Raw genomic sequence first — 23,543 nt, 5'->3', positions numbered from 1 at the left:
CTGGGGCTTTTTGCTCGTGGTGGGAACAACCCAGCTTAAAAAAAAAAAAACATATTCTTTAATCTGATATATTAGCCAGATAACGCTAATTGCAGGGTTCATACACGTTTTAATCAATAAGTTTCCATTCTTCATGACTTTTTCATGCCTTCAATGCAAATTTTAATGATCATACGACTTTTAAAACATCAGTGCTGGCATGGACAATAAAACCAAAAATCAACAAAAACTACAATCTTTAATAATAAAGTGTCAGATCCTGAGAGCTCTATTGTGTAAGGTTAAATTACTGAGTTAACTGAACTTATGTATTTGTAGCTCAAAATAGATTTGCTCCATCGATAAACTGAAAAGCATAGATTTGTAGAGCAAACTTCCATGACTTTTCCAAAGCTTTCTGGGTATTTTTATTTTTCCAAAATTATCCAGGTTTGGAAATAGCTATTTTCAAATTCCATGGCTTTTCCAGGTTTTTCTTGACTGTACGAACCCTGTAATTACCACAGCTATGAACAAACACTGTCTCTGCTCCATGCTGTTTACATGTGCATTTTGTGCAGCACTCGCTGCTCGCAGCTGTGCAAATCTGTTTACGAACTGTACACCTACCAGCACTTCCCAAAATTTCAGTGTTCAATGTTAAAGCAGCTTCACACTGCAAAGATATACATGCTGAAACAGAATCTTCTCACTATATTTACTTTCTTGCTCCCACGCTAGACAGCTCTGACCAATCAGAGGAGATGATGTGCTCGCATGGTTTATTGGTGCATATTTTGGTGCATTTAGGTTTAATGCCTGTGTGAAACCAAACCAAACAGAGGGGGAAATGCTCCAAATAAACAAACTCATCAACTGATCCGGACCATAGAAACCTAAAAACTACAGGAGTGAAAATGCCCTAAGGGTATCAGTGTCAATAACAGAACCCCAGTACAGGTTTCTTAATGAAACTGATGCTAAAAGCTAGTCAGCTATTGAGAGACCCTAGGTAGCATGGTACCCATCTAGCCAGAGAGACTTAAAGCTAGCTTAAGAACCTGTTTATACAGTTAACTTGGTTGTAAGTCAGCAAATTAGCTAGATCAGGTAGGAGTGGGACAAAATATTAATATCATTTTTGTTTCAAACATTTTATTGATACGTGGCATAAAATATATTTTAAGTAGTACTGTGCAGAAGTGTGAACATGCAAATTTTTACTAAGCTACAGATATGAATATATGAATATACAGAATATAATGTGGGAAGGAAAAGTATGTAAACCCCTTAGAATTCCATGTTTTGTCGTAAAATGTGATCTGACCTTCATCCAAATCAGACCAAATAGTGTTGGTGTGAAAAAAAGCTGAAAAAAAGCCTTAAAAAAAAAAAAAAAAAAAAAAAAAAAAAAAGCTAAATAAAGTCTATTAACACACGGGTTCATATATTTTTCCACTTTTTATTGTTGTTTCTAATAAAGAATGTAATCACATTTTTGTGTAATTATTTTAGGCACATTATATTCGTCAATACTCTTGATTTTTAATGATCAGATCGCATTTTATGACAAATTTATGCAGAAATCCATGAAATTTCAAGGGGTACACATCCTTTGTCTCGCCACTGTAAGTATAAACTGTATAAAACTACTCAGATATGGATAAATATAAGTGGAAAAAGGTAAGGACAGATGAGTCGCCAATAAAACACAAATGTAACCTAGTTATCAATCTGTGTACATGTACTGCTATCCAGTATCCTGTAGAGTCAGATGTAATATTAATGTATCCTATACACCCACTTGTGCTCATGTCACATTTAATGGCTCTGTACTTCAGTCCTGCGTTTGTGGTGGAGCTCTGTATTGATCTGTTGTTCCTGCAGATGCTTTGGGTTCAGCAGTAAAACGTTGTTGGGCTGCTTTAACTCACAACAGCATCGATTACACAGATCCGGTTCACTGTACTACAGCCCACGCCCGCACACCACCACCACACACTCCGTATAAAACACTGTACACTGTAATATCCCTGAAACCCAGCGTGTGTGGAGCACCGTGGCAAGAAGAGAGATCTGAATAGAGGAAGTGGTTTATAAAAAGAGGAAACCGGGGGAGTGAAAGTGAGTGAGACATTAAGTCTGAAATTAGATGCTTTGCTTAAAAATGTGCTTCTGCAGTGATGTCTAAATTACCTTTAAAACCGCAGAATTCATGAGGTAATAGTGGTGGGTGACTCAGCAAATATGTAAGTATTACATTTTTTTAAACTGTTTTGAGGTCCAGCACATGTGGAAATTGCAAAAAAATGCCGCAATACTTTTTACAAAAATTAAAAGACCTGAATGTACAAGTTAATTAGATTCATATATATGTGCATTTAAATCTAGATAAATTGTACAGAAATATTTTACATTACCTTCCATCAACTTTTTAAAAAATAAGAAAAAGTTATCCAGAGAGATCAAGGCCAATTGTGCTCCTGCAGCTGATGGCAAGCTGCATGACTGGGATTCAAACAAGCATTTTCCCAAATCATAGTGGCAGCGCTTGCGATTTTTTAAATTAAACTGCATTTACACTGTCCACACGGCTCTGTTGGACTTTTATAATAAAAAAAAAAAAAAAAGTTTTCAAAAGCTCAGTTTTCATTGGCCTAAAACACCATTTTCATGTGGACAGCGGGCCTAAATGCAGACAAAAACGTTCACTTTCATAAATATCCGGATTCTTGTTCACAGGTCTGAGATGGATAATTTTAAAATGATGAACATATGCACTGTGCTATATACACACCAGTCTGATTAGGCCTGGCTGCTAATGACTGTGTGTGATGGCACTGGAGGCAGTGAGGGAACAGTGTTGGGATATAGTATATAGTACAGTAAAATCTCACCTTGTCCATGCGGTCCTGCTGCACTCCGAATTTACCACCATATCCATGTGAGGCTTTAGGCATGCCATCAAGCTCCTTCTGCTTCAGCTCACTGTGCTCAGTGGAGACCTTCTCACGCAGCTTGTGGATACTGAACAACCAGAACACACAAACACACACCCATCAGCAGCTGAGACCCAACCAGATCAGTGCAAATTATAATAAGAAGTTTAAGATCAATACATCTACATATATAAAACAAAATGTAGTTAACCAGCCTTTCCTTAAAGAGTTACAGAAAGTATTTATGATAACAGATCTTAATCTTAAAAACATAACTCACTTGATGTGTTCTTGGTGACCCGAGCCTTCTACGGTTTTCGCTCCCCATCGCTGTTCCTTCTCAGTGATGTCATTCTGCAGCGAGAGGAAGAAAAATGAGGAAAATAATATTTTAAATACTCCATGAAAGACTGAACACATCAGCTAACCTTATTTACAGATTAAATCATCTAAAAAACACATGATCCACACTGTTACACCACTCACCCACAATCCACTCCATACAGTTACACCACTCACCCACAATCCACTCCATACAGTTACACCATTGACCCACAAACCACTCCACCCTGTTACACCACTGACCCACAATCCACTCCATACAGTTACACCACTGACCCACAATCCACTCCATATAGTTACACCACTGACCCACAATCCACTCCATACAGTTACACCATTGACCCACAAACCACTCCACGCTGTTACACCACTGACCCACAATCCACTCCATACAGTTACACCACTCACCCACAATCCACTCCATACAGTTACACCATTGACCCACAAACCACTCCACGCTGTTACACCACTGACCCACAATCCACTCCATACAGTTACACCACTGACCCACAATCCACTCTATACAGTTACACCACTGACCTATAACATACTGTATACTGTAACACTGTAACCCATACTGTTGGACCTTTGGCTGGTAACAGACTCCACACTGTGAAACCACTGACCTATAACAATCCCCTGCAGTTACACTACTGAACTACTGACCTTCAACACATTCCACACTGTGACACCACTGACCTGCAGTACACACAATACTGTTACACCAATAACCCATAGCACACCATCCTGTTACACCACTAATTCGTAACATACTCCACACTGTTACATCTCTGACCCATACATAATACACTCCACACTGCCACACCACTGACCTGTAGCACACAAAATACTGTTACACCACTGACCCATACAAAGCGCACTACACACAGTAACACAATTACCTTATACCACACTATATCCTGTTACACCAGTGATCCGTAACACTCGACACGGTTACACCTCTAAGCTATTATATTCCACACAATTTTACAGCACTGATCTGTAACATTATTCACTGTTACACCACTCACCCGTAACATACTCCACACTGTTAAACCAAAACATATGTAACTCTACACTGTTACACCACTCACCTGCAGAACACACCACACTGTTACACCACTGACCTGTAATACTCTCCTCCCTGCTACACAATAAAATCATTTATACAGTTTCACCACTCACCTTTAACACACTCAAAACCATTAAACCAAAACATACTCTATACTGTTACATCACTGGCCCATACATAACACATGCCACACTGCATCAGTACTGACTGCTATTCTTATAGTACTTTACATATACAAATTGTAATATATATATATATATATATATATATATATATATATATATATATATATATATATATATATATATATATATAGATCAGTGAGGAGGAACAGAAGATAAACAGAGATAAACACACAAGAAGACTAAGAGAGTTCACCTCAAAGTCAGGGTCAGTCTCCCAGTCATCACCGCCATCGTCCACCGTAACGGAGACCGAGCGACCAGCTGTTGCTTTCCACATCTGGAGGAATAGGAATCAGAATGGAATAGAGGATATTAATAGTCAGGAAATGTGCTTTACTAAGTTTAATAACCATTAATCTACATTAATCAACAAATACAAAATTTGAACAAGTTTAGGGATGCACCGCAACTGAACCCAAACAAAACCAAACATTTGGGTATCAGGCAGTGTATTCATAACCACATGGTGTAATAAGTTTCTGTGAGGAAGCTTCAGACATCTCGATTCATTCACCACCACCATTCAGAACTCTAAATAGAGCATTCAACACTAATCCCACTCTGAATAGCTTTATTCACACATTATCTATTAAAGACTGAGAAATTGTGGAACGTGGGTGAAATTCCTCTCTCAGTAAATGAAGATCAGTTAAGATGATGTGGCACTCGGTTCTCCCTCACTTCCTGTGTAAACAGAGGATGGGGCGAGTAGCTGCAGCCTGACTCAGCAAACCAGCAGGCCTGATTCAGCCTCACACACATCTGCAGCTCATCAGCACAGCACTGTCTGCCTTACATCAGCTCTTCAGAAGAACAATCACACAGCCTCAAACTGATACTGAGAAGGCATAAACTCAAACACGATTCTCTGCAGGTATTTTAGCCCATTTTTCATCACTGAATAAATAAAACAGCCAAACACCCCTTTTAAATATCCATACCTATAAAGCAATAAAAGCAACAATACTTTTACATCATTTTTAAGAAGAAAAAAAAAATCAGACTGACCGAACTAAATAACCAGAATAACCCTGCACCTTACACTCTACACGTTTACATGTTATTTTACAGAGGCATATGCTCACTTTACAGTAATTTTATAATAGCACTACTGAAAGTTTTGCACTTTTTTCTTATTCCACTGCTGTAGATAACATATACTTACTTGTAAATAATATCCATAACATATTCTTTTTTCATGTATATATTTCCATCCTGGATGTAAATTTAACACCAATTTAATATTTATATTTAGTTAGTTTATTTCTTTCTTTATTGTATATTTTCTACTTTTATCTTTATGCAGCATACTTGGCGAGGAGCAAAGAAAGAATTTCATTGTACGAGAAAACTTGTTTCTTACTGTGCACATGACAATAAACTCTTTAAATCTTGAATCTGAGCTGAGTCTGAGCGATTCATTCGCTGCAGCCTGTAGGAAGGAACTCCCGAATCATATTGACTAACTTACGAAAAATATTGTCTGACTGCCGACTGCACATTTCGGCTGAAAATTGATTAATGTTTCCATCTCTACGTTTGCCCTCCATAATAATGAATGAATGATCATTTTAATAAACAATGCACATGTTGTAAAGTGGACAGGGTGGAGTCACATGACTACACACGCTACAGTACGTTTTCAAAGGGACATGTACATTACCACACACTAGAGGTGGACAATATGGCCCTAAAATTAGGGATGCACCGATGCAAAAATTGTGGTTAAATGACTGCATATTTCGGCAAAAAAAAAAAATTGAAGGTTCTTATAATTTATATACTTTTTTTTTCATTTCAGTACATTACTAACAATAACACAAACAACTGCATCAGTTAAAGATTCTAAATGTTGGTTTTGATTAATTGCCTAGTCTTTCAATTATTTGACTATGTAAATATTTTAGCTTAGCATGCTACCTAAGCTAACACAGAGCAACAGGTCTGAGATGATCACTCCAGCTAATACTGACCAACTGTTCAGGCTAACAGGTTTAACTGAGACTCACAGGATTAATTTAAGCTAAGACACGATGAAGCTCATGAAGTGGGAGCATTAGGGTTTTGTGTGGCTCATTTCTGACAGTATCTGAGCTCAGAAGAATCTTGTGATAATAGATTAGAATATTCTGAGTGAATGAATAAAGCACTTTATTAAGTCATAATGCATTGAATTAAAATCAGGAAGTACTTACTGCTTTTTAAGGCATTTTAATGTTAAAATAAATAATTATTTTAAAAGAATAGCAAGTCGCTACCAAACATTTTTATACTGAACAAGGTGCAAAAATAACCACTTTGTCAAAATATGAAAGGTTTCTGACAGAAGCACAATCTAGAGATAAATAATTCAATGAACCTCCCAGCACTAGCTCTAATTATGATATAGCATTTTTACTATATTTCCCACCCTTACATGTGAGATTATGCTGCTGTTGTTGATTTAGGTAGTGTTAAACAAGGTCTGCAGTGTTTGGTGTTTTGTGTCATTAGTGGTGTTTGTTACCTCTGCTACTCACTGTATGGGCTGAAAGATGCACTCTAGAGAGCGGTACTATTTGGTTAGTGGAGTTAAAATCTTTATTCTGGAGTTAAAATCTTTATTCTCTTTCAAGGCACAATAATCCTATGCATATGAACTGCAGGAACAACAAAGAAACAAGGTGTCCATAGACAGGGATTAAGCCTTTTGTCTACATTTATTTCCTTTAAATGGGAAAATTTCCATTCTTAAATGCTACGTAGCCCAATATAGCTGTATTATCTAAACATGTTTCATTTATTTACATAATTATTGTCACATAGTCTAATCTCATTCACAAAAGACATACATATACATACAGCTCTGGAAAAAATAAGACCAATTCAAAAAGAAGAGTTCCTTTGATTTTATAAAATTGAAAACCTCCTGGAATTTAATCAAGAGGAAGATGGATGATCACAAGCCATCAAACCAAACTGAACTGCTTGAATTTTTGCACCAGGAGTAAAGGCTTAAAGTTATCAAAAAGCAGTGTTTAAGACTGGTGGAGGAGAACATGCACTGATGCATGAAAACTGTGATTAAAAACCAGGGAATCAATATTCCATCAAATATTACACCAAAAAAAAAAAAGCTCTGCATCTTTTTTGTTATTTCAGCAATTTCTCATTTTCTGCAAATAAATGCTCTAAATGGCAATATTTGGAATTTTGAATCAGAAAAAATCAGAAAAAATCAGAAACTTAGGTGGTCTCTTAATTTCTTTCCAAAGCGGTATATAAAATACACATTACATATTTACTGTATTGCCCACCTTTACACATAGGATTGCTATAGAAACCCTCCAGCATCACTGTAAGGAAGTTCAACATTCACCAAAATAGGAGGAAACAATCCTCCTCTAGGCCACTGTGTACAGATTTAAGTGCTTCAGGAGCAATAAGTGGAGTATCAGTATAAAGCAGGACGTAACACACACCACACCCAGTTCTAGAAGTGTGTGATAGAGAGACTGTGTGTGTGTCTGTGTGTGAGGCCTGTAGTAGTAGCTCCCATTACACAACACTAACTCCTTTGCTCAGTTTCATTAGACAGGGATTAAGCCTAGGTACTGTCTATATTTTTCCTATAAATGGGAAAATCTCCATTCTAAATGCTTTGCAGTCCAATATTAGCTGTCTACATCCAAACATTAATTTTATATATTTATTTGCATCATTTCTGTCACACATTTTAGTAGTAATAGAGGGGGAAACCATCCTCCTCTAGGCCACTCTGTACAGACTTAAGTGCTATAGGAGCAATAAGTGCCAAACACTAGTAGTAGTACTAGTAGTAGTAGTATTATTAACTAGGCTAGTCTCTGTGTGGATACACCCATTTAGCTGCATTTCTATTGCTATTTTTATAAATATAAATGCAAATAAAGGCTTTTGCCATTGTTACTAATACTCTAACAGTGTTAATTATTCATAAATTAAGGTCCTTAATAACGTTATTTAGCTAGAGATTATAAAAAAGAGCTTTAAGTGCCACATCAGCCAGCAGAGAATGAGGCTGAAATTGGCTGCTTCCTTCAGGAATTCTTCCGTTCCACCTTAAAACAGCGCAGACACCATATTGCAACTGCTGCACCATTTAAGGTGGACCGGAAAATTCCAAACACAAGCTTCCAATTAGATTTTAGCTATTTTTAACATCAGCTCAGCCCAACACTGAGATGTTAAAATAATATCTACGTTTAAAAGAAGCTGTATATTTAATATAAACCCTGTAATTAGTGTTTTTAATCGTTAAACAGACTGTAAAGCGGGGTCTGTATCCAGCCCTGTGGCTGATTCAGCTCCGTCCCGCTGATTCCAGAAGCTTCCCCCCCGGGCCCCGAGCTCCCCGGCCGGTATCAGCGGGCTGTACTCACGCTTTGCTCCGGTTCGGCTCGGGAATCCTAGGTTAAAGCGGTTTAACTGCGGGTTTTAGGTGAATATCTCTCCGCGCTGAAATGGTGGGATGATTATTCCTCCTCTCCGCTCCACTCTTCCTGCTCTCCCACTTCCTGCGACTGAAGCTGCAGCGCCCCCTGCGGTGAAGAACCGGTACTGCAGCGCCGGAGCACAGCACTGATTTGAAGAGAAGAGAAGAGAAGAGAAGAGAAGAGAAGAGAAGAGAAGAGAAGAGAAGAGAAGAGAAGAGAAGAGAAGAGGTCAAAAGTTTGGACAAGACCTGAGAAGAGAAGAGAAGACAAGACAAGGCAAAAGAAGACAGGAGAAAGGAAGAGAAGGGAAGACAAGACAAGACAAGATCCGACAAAACAAGAGAAGACAAGACAAGGAAAAAGAAGACAAGAGAAAAGAAGAGAAGGGAAGACAAGACAAGGAAAAAGAAGACAAGAGAAAGGAAGAGAAGGGAAGACAAGACAAGACAAGATCCGACAAAACAAGAGAAGACAAGACAAGGAAAAAGAAGACAAGAGAAAAGAAGAGAAGGGAAGACAAGACAAGACAAGCATACAGTGCCAGTCAAAGTTTGGACCTGGGAAGAGAAGCGAAAGAGAAGACAAGAAATGACAAGCATGCATTGCCAGTCAAAAGTTTGGACAAGACCTGAGAAGACAAGACAACACATAACAAGACAAGACAATAGAAGACTTGCCTTGTCTTCTTTTACTTTGTTATCTCCCTTTATCTTTCTTGTCAAGTCTTTCCCAAACTTTTGATTGTTACTGTATGGTTGTTTTGTCTTCTATTCTCTTATCCAACTTTTGACCGCTACTGTATGATTGTGTTGTATTGTCAGGCCACCATACAGTACCTGTCAAAAGTTTGGATAAGAGAAGAGAAGACAAAACCACCATAGAGTACCAGTCAAAAGTTTGGACACCGCTCTTCTAATTTAATGTGTTTAGTGTCTTTTTATGATTTGTCACATTGTAAATTTAATATTAAAGTCATCATTTAGAAGGCATTTAGTACTCACTTTTGAAATACAGTAGTCACTTCAAGTTTCATATTCATGCTGCATGTGAAACTGTTCCCCTATTACCATCACAAAGGACTGAAGGGCAGTGTAAAGGTGTGTTAGAAATGTGTAAAGGGTGTAAATTGTGCTTTAGCAGGGCAAAGGTGTGTTACAGCAGTGTAAACGGTGTTCTAGTGCTGTAATGAGTCAGACAGGTGTAAAGCTGGTTTTAATGATATAAACATGTGTAAAGCTGAATAAGGTTTTATATGTATTATATTTTCTGTATTAATTCATAGAATGTGGATATGATCAGGGTGGGTAATCAGATATTAAGGACAAAGGTGAAGTTTAAATGGTGGCAATCTCTGGACAGCAGAGCAGAGCCACTATGTTTTCATTTGAATTAAACATTACAGATCAGAACTTACCATCCAACTTAGAAATTAAATGTCCCATCCATCTGGCACCCACTATCTGTCCTCACTCAAACCCTGACAGTTCGCCTTTCTGTGAGCATATTGGTCAGTGTTCGGCTTCACTCACAAAATCACACCTAACAACTTATATACAGCTCTGGAAAAAATTAAGAGATTTTGTTGATTTATTCTATAAACTACGGACAACATTTCTCCCTAATTCCAAAAATAAATATTGCCATTTAGAGCATTTATTTGCAGAAAATGAGAAATGGCTGAAAAATCAAAAAAGATGCAGAGCTTTTAGACCTCAAATAATGCAAAGAAAACAAGTTCATATTCATAAAGTTTTAAGAGTTCAAAAATCAATATTTGGTGGAATAACCCTGGTTTTTAATCACAGTTTTCATGCATCTTGGCATCATGTTCTCCTCCACCAGTCTTACACACTGCTTTTGGATCATTTGTTTTGGCCACTCCTGGTGCAAAAACTTAAGCGGTTTAGCTTGGTTTGATGGCTTGTGATCATTCATCTTCCTCTTGATTATATTCCAGAGTTTTTTTTATTTAGTAAAATCAAAGAAACTCATCAGTTTTAAGTGGTCTTTTATTTTTTTCCAGAGCTGTATCTTTCTAGACTTTTAGATGTAAATCTGATCTAAGAATTACGCTCTTTACAGACCACTTGAATAGTCCGAAAACTGCAGAAATGTGATAATAATCCAATTAATGAGTGTGTGTATGTATGTATGTGCTGACAAAGCCATATACTGAGGTAAAATCCAGCTCTATCACTTTTAGATCTTAATCTGAGACCTAAAGAATACGTGCATGTTTCTTGAATAATCAGAAAACTGCAGAAATCTGATTGTGATCTGATTATTAAGTGTATGTAAAGCTCTAGAAAAGAGAGAAAGGAGCACAAACACAAAAACACACCAGGTTTTTTTAACGCAAAGACTTAGTCTTTTTATTGGCAGTGGAAAATAAGTTTCAGTATTTTTTTATTGAAAGGAAGCAATAAATAATACTGTGATAAAAAATAGCTCATAAGTACTTGGACTGTACAGAACTTCTGTTACAAGATCAGGAGATTTTAAACAGAGAAAAACAATGCAGAGGAATCCAGGACATGATCAGACCTTGTGCATAATCGACTAAAAATCACAGAATATGAAGAGAGAATGAGGAAAAAGGAAAACGGGTGTTCAGGAGGATTCCATCACATTGCCTCCAGGTTAAAACACAGTCCAGCCTTTATTTCTGATATGACTCAGGATAAGAACAAATGTCTAAAATCACAGAAAAGAGGCTGAAATCACACAGAAATGTGGGGAATAAATAAAAACAGAGGGAGGACAGAGGAGAGAGGGAATAAGGCTCGATTAGTAGCAGGGTTTTAGTCAGAGGGGTTCAAAATCGCGCCACTCTCGGACACTGCAGTTTGAGCGTAGGCCACAGTGGGGTTGGTCCAGCGGAGAAAACACATACGTACACACACACCTGAAAATCCGAACACACACTCACACACACACACAGTCACTCGTTCCACACGTCGCTCCACGCGCAGGAGAAAAGGAATGGAAAGGTTCAGCACTCGAGGAACCGCAGAGATAAATCCAGTCTCCGGGTTTTCTTTTTTGCTGAAAAAGATGCATCCGAAAGTAGCCCTCGTCATCGCTACGTTTATGGCTTATCGAAGAGTTCGTGTTTTGGTATCAGAGGAGAGAAGGAAGAAAAAAAAGGGAAAATAAGGATCCATCCATCACTGACGCAACACAGTCTGTTGATAACTCGCTCTAAAATCTGCTTCAAATCTGATATTCAAATAATACAACCGCAGTCATCGTAAAAATCACAGAAACACGTCTCGAGAACCCAAAAGCAGGAAAGAAAGAGTGACGAAATTAAGTTAAAACCACATCAGTGTCACTTAAGCTCAAAATTTACCGTCGAAAAATGAACCAACGTAGATATGAAACAATTCCAAGATGAGGATTATTATAAAAAGATTAGATAACTGCCTGTAGATATAAATGTACAAACTTCAGATTCGTAATAATACATTCAGTTACACCTGATAAGAGTTAAACATGATAAGATGAACACAAAAAAGATAAAAAGAAGAGAGAGAGAGAGAGGGGTAGAAATGAGCAAACAAATGATACATAAACAACAAATAACTAAATAAATGAAATGTCCCATTGGTTTACATAAATAGAATAATCAATAAATCTAAAATATGTCCTCTAGGGGTGTGGATAAATCCTCCTCGGTGAAATATCTCAGAGTCCTTGCTGCTGGCTCAGCTCCTGTCCTGAAGAGGGCGCTTCGCTGTCCACGACATTACCTATAGAGATAATGAGCATAAACTAAGAGAGGGGAGGAGAGAAAGGAAGACAGACAAATGAGTGAAAGGAGGAACAAATGGACAGAGGGAAATAAAGAAAGAAATAAGAATGGTGGAGAGAACAGAAAGAGATGGCACAGGTGGGAGATGAACGAGAGAGACAAGAAAACAAAACAAAAAAAAGAAGCAAGAGAGACGTTTAACATTAGCGCCATGAATGCTAAAGCACATTAATCAGCATTAAATGCTAGCGATTAGCATGTGATTAAACAATGGTTAAGATATTACCTATGAAAGACATACCTGTAGACTAGAATAGAAGATATTAGTCCATAAACTACCTCAATAAACACTCCTATACACTAGAATAGGAGATATTAGTCCATAAACTCAATATCAATAGACACTCCTATACACTAGAATGAGATATTACTCCATAACCTCAACCTCAATAAACACCCCTACACTAGAATAGGAGATATTAGTTCATAAGCAACCTCAATAAACACTCCTATACACTAGAATAGGAGATATTAGTCCATAAACTCAATATCAATAGACACTCCTATACACTAGAATGAGATATTACTCCATAACCTCAACCTCAATAAACACCCCTACACTAGAATAGGAGATATTAGTTCATAAGCAACCTCAATAAACACTCCTATACACTAGAATAGGAGATATTAGTACATAAACAACCTCAATAAACACTCCTATACACTAGAATAGGAGATATTAGTTCATAAGCAACCTCAATAAACACTCCTATACACTAGAATAGGAGATATTAGTACATAAACAACCTCAATAAACACTCCTATACACTAGAATAGGAGATATTAGTACATAAACAACCTCAATAAACACTCCTATACACTAGAATAGGAGATATTAGTCCTTAAACTCAACCTCAATAAACACTCCTATACACTAGAATAGGAGATATTAGTCCATAAACCCAACCTCAATAAACACTCCTATACACTAGAATAGGAGATATTAGTCCTTAAACTCAACCTCAATTAACACTCCTATACACTAGAATAGGAGATATTAGTACATAAACAACCTCAATAAACACTCCTATACACTAGAATAGGAGATATTAGTACATAAACAACCTCAATAAACACTCCTATACACTAGAATAGGAGATATTAGTCCTTAAACTCAACCTCAATAAACACTCCTATACACTAGAATAGGAGATATTAGTACATAAACAACCTCAATAAACACTCCTATACACTAGAATAGGAGATATTAGTACATAAACAACCTCAATAAACACTCCTATACACTAGAATAGGAGATATTAGTCCATAAACTCAACCTCAATAAACACTCCTATACACTAGAATAGGAGATATTAGTCCATAAACTCAACCTCAATAAACACTCCTATACACTAGAATAGGAGATATTAGTCAATAAACAACCTCAATAAACACTCCTATACACTAGAATAGGAGATATTAGTCATTAAACTCAATCTCAATTAACACTCCTATACACTAGAATAGGAGATATTAGTCCATAAACTGAACCTCAATAAACACTCCTATACACTAGAATAGGAGATATTAGTCCATAAACTCAACCTCAATAAACACTCCTATACACTAGAATAGGAGATATTAGTCTAAACACAACCTCAATAAACACTCCTACACACTAGAGTAGAGGTTTCTGGATGCAGTGAGCTGTATAGTGACATTATTAGTGATATTAAGCAAGATTATAGATCGAAAAAGCATAAATCAGGTCATTCTGTTATGTGGTGGCCTAGTTAGAGAAGAGATGTCCCAGTAGATGTTAGCGTTAGCAGTGCAGTCAGTGAAACTCACCCTGGCGCTGGGTTAGCAGGAGTAGGTCCTGACCGTAGCTGAGTCCAGCCTCTGCACTCCACTCACACCCCCTACAGCAGCCAGCACATGCACAAGCAGCCATTAGTAGAGCAGACAGACACGTTAGACACACACACACACACACACACACATATACACACACATACACAAAGATCATTACTGCAAACACCCACACAGCCTCCAGTACATCTGACATCTTCTCGCGCAACACACATACAGATATAAAGAATTATTGCATTGCAATCACATGCAAATAAACGTTTAGAACATGCTTTTTGTCATCTTTGCATATTGTATCATAAGGTCATCAAGATATCCAGATAGGTATCACTAAAGATTTACCCCGAAAACCCCTTGAGTGTGTGATAAGGTGTGTAAAATTCCCACAGCATGTCAAAAAAAAAAAAAAACTCACATTGAGAGCTAGCCCGGTAAAGTGCAGCTTTCAAACATGGTGGAGGTAGTTACACTCATTTACTCAGGGTACACACACTAAGATGAGCTAAATTACTGAATTAACTCTGTGCTGATGTATTTGTTAGCTTTACATAGATTTTCTATTTTGTAGACCAAATTTCCATGACTTTTCCAAAACTTTCCGTTTATTTTTACTTTTCCAAAACTTATCCAGGCCTGGAAATTGATCATTTCAAATTACATGACTTTTACCTGACCAGGTTTTTCCATGTACAAATCCTGTTTTTACTGCAACTAAAATGACTAGAGTAATAGGTTGAGCCATAAAGACTATAACGTTAAAACATTAAAATGATAATGATGATAATATAATGTAGGATGCACTAGGCTGTTCCCTGTTTCAGTTGCATATATGCCCATTGTAAATGAATGTATTTTAGTAGAATGTAAATATATTAAAGATAAAACTTAGTTATACTGGAGTTTGTCTGGAGTTCTCTTGAGTCTTTGCACAGATCATCTTTATACTAGGCTACATACATCTGCTATGTTCTTGCTGGAGTGTGTGTGTGTGTGTGTGTGGGGGGGGGGGGTGACGTGTGCAGGTGTGATGCATCACAGTATAAACCAATAGGGAGTCGGAATGGTGTATGTTTATACTGGATAGAGAGATTTATCTGGATAGTTTTTTTTTTGTTTATTATTGAATGATGAGAAGCCGGAATGAAATAGGAGTAACAAGGCTATTTCTAAAATGTAAGAAGTAGAAGTAAAAAAATAATAATTACTCCAGTAAAGTATAGATAACCAACATTTCTACTTAAGTAAGAGAATTAAGTATTTGTACTTCATTGCTTTACACCTCTGGGAGACGTGCTTTTGTGATTGTTGGTGGTGATCAGTGGTGCAGTACAGAAGTACAGACTGGGGTTAAAAATGGCAGGGGTATTCTGCTAACGCTGCTCGCGGCAGTTCATACCGTCCAGCTGGTGTTTCTTTGGCTGCAGGGCTGGAGAGGAGGAGTTGGTCACTCTGAAGTTGGCGGGCAGCGTGTCGGCCGAGCCCACGCCGAGGCCCCTCACGTCTTTGGGCCGAAACTTCTTCCTCCAGGAGGGAGCCCGCCTGAAGTTCTTATCATCATCCTGAAGAGGAAGAGGAAGAGGAGGCTTATGACTTGGCACAGTGCCAGAATGGTTAACGGAAATACCAAATCAGCATAGGGGTGACAGAGATGTGTGTGTGTGTGTTTGTTTTAACTGGTCTATTGAAGCAGGGAATGTTTGGATCTTTTCCATGTACAGGGTTCATACACGTTTTAACCAATAAATGTCCATGGTTTTTTTCATGACTTCAAGGCAAATTTCATGACCATATGATTTTTAAAACACCAGTGCAGACATGGACAATAAAACCAAAATCAATTAACTCTGAGTTGATGTATTTGCTAGCTCTAAATATATTTTCTCCATCGATAAACTGAAACGCAAATATGTGTAAACCAAATTTAAATGTCTTTTCCAAAACTGTCAGGGTATTTTTATTTTTCCAAAACTTATCCAGGCCTGCAAAGTTTCAATTTATAAATTCAATGACTTTTCCAGGTTTTTTCAAGACCAAACAAACATTGCATGTAAATTAGGAGAGAGAGAGGAAGATATAGAGGGGGTGGAGGACAAAGAAAAATTAAAATCGAGAGAGATATGACAAAAAATATTGAATATGGAGAAATATAGAGTGAAAATACAGTGAAAAGAGGAATAATGACAAACTAGAGAAAGAGGGGAAACCATAGATGAGAAGACAGAAACAGAAAGTGAGTGATACAGGACAAAGAAAAATAACAGACAAAAATATTAGAAGTACGATAGAGAACGAAGTACGATAAAGTAAAAGAAAAAAGTGAAAAATCAAATCAATGCAGAACAGCAGAAAGAGCGAGAGAGGAAAAAGAAAAATGGAGAGGAAGAACCTAATTAGAAAAATAAAGACAGGAAACAAGAAGAGAGAGTGAGAGAGAGAAAATGGAGAAAAAGAAAATGCATATATAAAGAAGGGAAAAGTAAAAGCAAGTGACTTAAAAAATGTAATAGATACTAAAGAGACATACCTCTTCTAGTTTCCTCTCTGTTCCCAGGGACAGCAGGTTGTTGTATTCTCTCTCCAGCACTGCCCTCGCCTACAGACACACCAACAAAACCAGACAACAGGTAAATCAAATCTGATTTATTTTATAGCACATTTTACAACTGGCAGTGTCATAATCTAGCTTTACAGGAATCCAGCAACATGTGAACCTGTATTAATACCAAACATCAGTAACAATCAGGGGTGTTACAAGACTTTAATCTCACAAGACGAGACACAATATTGGGTTCACAAGAACAAGACGAGATGTAAACAATATATATATTTATTTCAAAGTTGAAATATATGATTAAACATATTTTATATTTACTTACTGTTTGCTCTTATTATGAATTGTATGTATGATTTATCATACGCAGTAAAATACAGAACAGTATGTAATAACTTCAACTGGTTTTACCATAAGCCCAACAACTTCTCTCCTGTATGATCTCACATCAGTCTCTTCAGACCTTACAACTATTCTCACAATCAACTGCCAATACCTCTTGAAGGTTTAAATAATTACTCAGACAAGTGTATTGTATGCAAAATAGGGTTATTTATGGGATTTTCTTTTTATCATTTACATTATGTGTGTGTGTGTGTGTACCTGTGTGCTCTGGGTGGGTATCTGCAGCAGCAGAGCCAGGGCGTTGTGGTCGAACGTCTCGTCCAGGGACATCAGTGCTCCGTGCACGCCGCTCTCCACCAGGTTATTAGCATACTCCTTCAGCCCGATTGACTGCACCCACTTTATAACTCGCTCATTACTCCACACCAGCACATCTACACAACAATAACACAAACACTGCACCCTCAGCACTCAGAACATTCACAGCCCCTATAATACAACACAACTCACCCAGCTAATAAAGCTCATCAGGAACTCCTTAACATCAGAGCAATGTGTGCTGGGTTATTATGCTGTGCTTATGCTGTACTGAGCAGCATCCACATTATAGAAAATCGTACGTAAGAACAGGTAAGAACACTGGTTCACGGGTGAGTTTAGTTAGTAATTAAAATGGATATATTTGTGTTGTTCAGTTCAATTTATCACTACTCTAAAGAAATAAGGATCATTTTAGTTTCAGGCCGAATCCAATGTCTATTTCTAAAAAATGAATTATTTAAGAATTTTGTAGGGTGTTTTAAAGGGTAGGATAGATTTTGTTTGCTTGTGGGCTTCCTCTGACAGATGCAGAGTGTAAATTCACATTTACAGCACTATCACGAAGTCAAGTTTGAGTGTACATCTATTTACGAGAAGAAGGACACAGACCCAGCACATCTCCAACTAATTTGTAGTGCTGGGCGGTATGACCAAAACTGTTCATCACGGTATTTTGCAATATTCTGACAGTTACACGGTATATCACTGTATTTTTGTTTTATTTCATTTTTTTTGCATTACTGGGCTTTTATATAGGTTTCTGACTACTCTCCCTTTAGGAGTTCATATATCAAACAAAAAGGCTTTAAATTAAGGCTTTGGTTACGATTGGGTTTACTTCGTCCCAAAAAAATATATGAACAATATATGAAGAAATCAGATTTAAAGAGATATACCAACAACTTAAACACAACATACAAAACTAAATATTTTAAACTGTTTCATTAACAATATAAACATACTTAAAACTGTCAATGTTTAAGTATTTAAAGATATATTTCTTAAAAGCTCTATTGCAAAAGTAAGACAAATTTAATATTAATTTACAATATAACATTAGAGGCATTACAGTATTAAAATCAGTCACGATTCCCTTCTTTCTCCAGTTAACAAATAAATTCAATTCAGTGGGCATTAAAATTATCCTTCAAGCTACAGTATTAATATATTTAAACAGGGCTATAGTTACTGTTCTTTAAGTTTTTTTTTTGCACCCCGTATCCAGGGATATACAGAGTTTTTATCACTTTTGCTAAATAAATGCTTCTGTTCAATTCCATTTTCTAAACAATTCCATTAATCTCTTTCTGAGTAAATAGTTCCTCTTTGCTGTTGTTTTTCTATTTTACTCGAATAAAAACACTCATACAGGGAGGAACAGCAGCAGGAGCTCCTCAGATAAAATGCTTTTCTTTTTTTTCCCTCCAGGCAGAACAACGCGAGATTAACATTTGACTCAACAGAGCTAAGCTACCATTCCTTCAGTGTATAACCTTCCGGTATACCCGATGAACCAATATGCTTTTGAACACTGGTCCCTTTTTTTATGATGTGGTTAAAACTGAAATGAGTGTACTAAAAAAAATCTTCAGTGTCTATAACTATTATAAAACAGTGTGATTTTACACAGTAGCACTGTTAGCCTTTTTAACACAAACAAGCCCAAGAAGCTGTAATTTCACTTTTTACACATGATGAATAATCTTAAAAAATCCTACATAGTGTCCCTTTAAACACTTTTCTGTGATCCTTATGACTGACCTTTGACCTCCACCTGGGACTCTTCGCGTCTCTTCTCCAGCTCCTTCCTGTCGTAGTTCATCCTCCTCAGACACATCACACCACACTGGAAACTGTTTCTGTAAGGAGATGGTAACAAACATGGTTTAAAAAATTGCAGATTTTTAAATTGCTCACTTAAACATTACTTTTATTATCGGGGATCATGTTCGTAGCTTGTAGCTGGAATTATTTATTTTTAATCATTTTTGACTTATTAAAATAATGGAAATAATGTAAAAATAGAGTTTTACAAATGCAAATGCAAATGTACCTGTGAAAGCTGTCCACCATCTTCAGCTGGCCGCGGAGGTCCTTCTTGGTCAGGTGATCCAGCATGCGGGCGTCTACCAGAGACTCCATGAAGTAGCTGCGGTACTGAGGCAGACCCAGACTGGGCAGCCAGTCATTACCGATCCACTCGTGATTCATATCACCATAAGCCAGAGTCTAAAAACACATATAAACACACGTTCAATGAGCACAGCGCCAGAGACTTCTGCTGGAGGTCAAGTCTTACAGTTTCTACTGTCAATTATTCAGTAAATGATTCAGCACACACAATTAATTATTTAACAAATGATTCAGCATACAGAATTAATTATTTAACAAATGATTCAGCATACAGAATTAATTATTTAACAAATGATTCAGCATACAGAATTAATTATTCAGTAAATGATTCAGTAACTTCTATGGATTATTCACTGTCCACCATAATTGATTGTGTTTTCTATCAATGATGCAGTATTCTAGGAATTATTCAGTTTCTACAATGCATTAATTAGGGTCTATATTACAGTATGTTTTACAAATGGTTCAGTAAGCATTCTGGATGATTCAGTATCTCCTATTAATTATTAAGTATCCACTATGAATTATTCAGTTTCTACTAAGGACTTTTAGGGTCTACTATCAATTTTACAGTATGTATTATAAATGGTTCAGTATGAATTAGAAATTATTCAATAATTACTACAGATTATTTAGTATCACTATGAATTGTTTAGTATCCATTATTAATTATTTAATATCTACTAGAAATTATTTAGTATCTACTATTAATTATTCAGTATCCACAATTAATGATTCAGCATCACTATACATTATTCAGTGTCTATTAAGAATTTTTAGCATCCCCTGTCAATATTGTAGTATGTATTACGAATGGTACAGTATAAAGTAGAAGTAATCCAGTAACTACTATGAATGCTTCAGTATCCACTATGAATTATTCAATGTCAACTAAGAATGTTTAGCATCCACTATCCATTTTACAGCATGTATTATAAATGGTTCAGTATGAATTATGAATAATTCAGTAAGTACTATGATGATTCAGTAATTACTATGAATTATTCAGTGTCCACCAGGAATTTTTAGCATCCACTATGAATTTTACTAAAATGTATTATAAAAGGTTCAATATGAATTAGAAATGATTAAATAACTACTATTAATTATTTAGTATCCACTATGTATTACTTAGTGTCAACTAAGTAAAAACAAAATTTATTTAGCATCCACTATCAATTTTACAGTGTGTATTATGAATCATTCAATATGCAATATGAATGATTCAGTATCTACTATGAATTATACAGTATTATTAATGATTCAGGGTCTACTATGAACCAATTATGAATTATACAGCAAGTACTATGGATAATTTGATGTCTACTACAAATTATTCGGTATCAGCATTTTTTACATTTAAATTTTAAAACTAAACTAAAATGTGCACATTTATAAGTTTAGAGTTCATTTTAAGAAAATGTTTTTTTTTTTATTTTTTTTTATGTAAAATCACAAATATGGTTAACCCCACTGCTGGATTCTTCTGCAAGCTGCCCACAAATCACTGATATAATCAAACATTATCAAAACAATCAGAACACACACAGCCATCTATATCACAGCAGCCTGACTGCCTGCCAGGACCAACACATTTGCATCACTTTGTATTTACTCTACCAAAAGCTATTATTAGCTGCAGACAGAAACAACACTACTGCCTCAGAAAGAGTGTAATATAATACTGAACACTCCAAAGTAACTAAAGGCACTGCTTACATACAACCTGAGAGCAATTTAGCTCAACATAGATCCAGTAATGTTTTCTTTATTTCTTTATTTAATTTATTTCCTGCACATTAATCCCCTGATCTAAACCTGATGAACTGAGATGGTGATTTGAGGTGATTTAATTGGGATGAGCTGGAGCTTCACAGCATGAAGAAGCACCTCCAGAAACTCCTTCCTTCAACATGCCGAGAAAACTATTCCAGGTGACTCTCCATCATGAAGACACTGAGATTAAAATACCAAGAGTGTGCAGATCTGTCCTCAAAGATAAATGTGATACTTCGATTAATCTAAAGTATAAAACATTATTCTGGATTGTTTAACACTTTTTGTTTACAGAATAATTCTGTATGTGTTCCTGTATAGCTTTAATATAGTCTTCAATATTAAATTTACAGTGCAACAAATCATAAAAAGAAAGAAAACACAATGAATGTCCACATTTTTGACTAGTACTGTATTTCCCAACATCTAAAGAAACACCAAATTAAAGAAAACACGAACTGAAAGACTTTAGGAAAATCTTCAAAAACCCACAAACCATTACTGATTAGTAGAGAGAGAGAGAGAGAGAGAGAGAGAGAGAGAGAGAGAGAGAGAGAGAGAGAGAGAGAGAGAGAATAAGAGATACAGAGAGATACAGAGAGAGATACAAAGAGAAAGAGATAGATAGAGAGGAAGAGAGAGAGGCACAGAGAGAAAGAGATACAGAGAGAAAGAGAGATGCACAGTAAAAAATATACAGACAGAGATACAGAGAGAGAGAAAGGAAAAAAATAGGGAAAGGGAAAGAGACAGAGAGAAAAAGAGAGAGACATAGAGAAAGAAAAAGATAGAGAGAGATACAGAGTGAAAGAGAGATACAGAGAGAAAAAGATAGAGAAAGAGATAGATTGAAAAAAGATACAGAGAGAGATAGAGACAGAGTAAAAGCTAGAGATAGAGAGAGAAAGAGATACAAAGTGAAAAAGAGATGCACAGAAAAAAGATAGACGGAGAGACACAGAGAGATAGAAAGTTATACAGAAGGAAAATAGAGGGAAAGAGATGCAGAGAGAGAGATGCAGAGAGAGAGATGCAGAGAAAGAAATACAGAGAGAAAAAGATACAGTGAGAGAGATACGGAGTGAAAGAGAGATACAGAGAGAAAAAGATAGAGAAAGATAGTGGAAAAAGATACAAAGAGAGATACAGAGAGAGAGAAAGAGACAGAGTAAAAGAGATACAGAGAGAAAAAAAGATGGAGCAAGAAAAAGATACAGAGAGATACAGAGAGATACAGAGTGAGAGAGAGATGCACAGAGAAAAGTTAGAGAGAAAGAGAGGGAGAGAGACAGTGAAAGTGAGATACAGAAAGAAAAAAGATAGAGAGAGAGAGATACAGAGTGATACAGTGAGATACAAGGTGAGAGAGAGATGCACAAAGAAAAGTTAAAGAGAGAGAGGGAGAGAGAGTGAAAGTGAGATACAGAAAGAGAAAAAGATACAGAGAGAGAGAGAGAGAGAGAGAAAGAGAAATACAGAGAAAGAGAGATACAGACAGATACAGAGTGAGAGTAAGAGAGAGAGAGAGAGAGAGAGAGAGAGAGACTCAAACCTGGGCCCAGCTGCCCTCGTCATCCTCCTGGTGTTAGCATGGTTAGCGTTAGCGTGAGGGAAAGTCAGAGAATATGGTTAGTGAGGCAGCAGCAGTGTTAACAACACACAGTTCATTATATTATTATTAAACATCGACAACATGCATTTACACACATCTAACACATCACACACACACACTCTATCTGCAGCAGCAGCAGGGGAGGTGAAGTTAGTGATAATCCTGATCAATAAACTAGAAACTATTATATTAATTCATTTACTTTATT

At 36.6% G+C, this 23,543-nt stretch overlaps 2 protein-coding genes across 11 annotated transcripts in view; both read right to left on the bottom strand.

The window, feature by feature from the left end:
* The window catches only part of LOC103032886 (src substrate cortactin), a 38,085-nt gene extending 29,013 nt beyond the window's left edge, over nucleotides 1-9,072 (bottom strand). For both annotated transcript variants that reach the window (XM_049483329.1, XM_049483330.1), the window contains exons 1-4: nucleotides 8,918-9,072; nucleotides 4,711-4,794; nucleotides 3,199-3,272; nucleotides 2,877-3,006 (exon numbers count right to left, since the gene is read on the bottom strand). In XM_049483329.1, the coding sequence (XP_049339286.1) occupies nucleotides 2,877-3,006; nucleotides 3,199-3,272; nucleotides 4,711-4,794 (288 nt within the window). In that variant the 5' untranslated portion in view covers nucleotides 8,918-9,072. The remainder of the gene's footprint in view (nucleotides 1-2,876; nucleotides 3,007-3,198; nucleotides 3,273-4,710; nucleotides 4,795-8,917) is intronic.
* Nucleotides 9,073-11,316: 2,244 nt separating this feature from the next.
* The window catches only part of ppfia1 (PTPRF interacting protein alpha 1), a 108,217-nt gene continuing 95,990 nt past the window's right edge, over nucleotides 11,317-23,543 (bottom strand). For 3 of the 9 annotated variants that reach the window (XM_049483312.1, XM_049483318.1, XM_049483316.1), the window contains 7 exons: nucleotides 23,276-23,302; nucleotides 19,868-20,043; nucleotides 19,576-19,673; nucleotides 17,752-17,927; nucleotides 17,122-17,190; nucleotides 15,994-16,156; nucleotides 11,317-12,723 (listed from right to left, as the gene is read on the bottom strand). In XM_049483312.1, coding sequence (XP_049339269.1) covers nucleotides 12,659-12,723; nucleotides 15,994-16,156; nucleotides 17,122-17,190; nucleotides 17,752-17,927; nucleotides 19,576-19,673; nucleotides 19,868-20,043; nucleotides 23,276-23,302 — 774 coding nt within the window. In that variant the 3' untranslated portion in view covers nucleotides 11,317-12,658. Of the gene's footprint in view, nucleotides 12,746-14,576; nucleotides 14,648-15,993; nucleotides 16,157-17,121; nucleotides 17,191-17,751; nucleotides 17,928-19,575; nucleotides 19,674-19,867; nucleotides 20,044-23,275; nucleotides 23,303-23,543 lie in introns of all 9 variants that reach the window. The other 6 variants (XM_049483315.1, XM_049483319.1, XM_049483313.1 and 3 more) reach the window with 5 other exon arrangements.

This window comes from Astyanax mexicanus, chromosome 9, assembly GCF_023375975.1.
Source record: "Astyanax mexicanus isolate ESR-SI-001 chromosome 9, AstMex3_surface, whole genome shotgun sequence".
NCBI lineage: Eukaryota > Metazoa > Chordata > Actinopteri > Characiformes > Acestrorhamphidae > Astyanax > Astyanax mexicanus.
The sequence above is the reverse complement of the archived record's forward strand: the minus strand, read 5'-3'. Positions and strand labels throughout refer to the sequence as shown.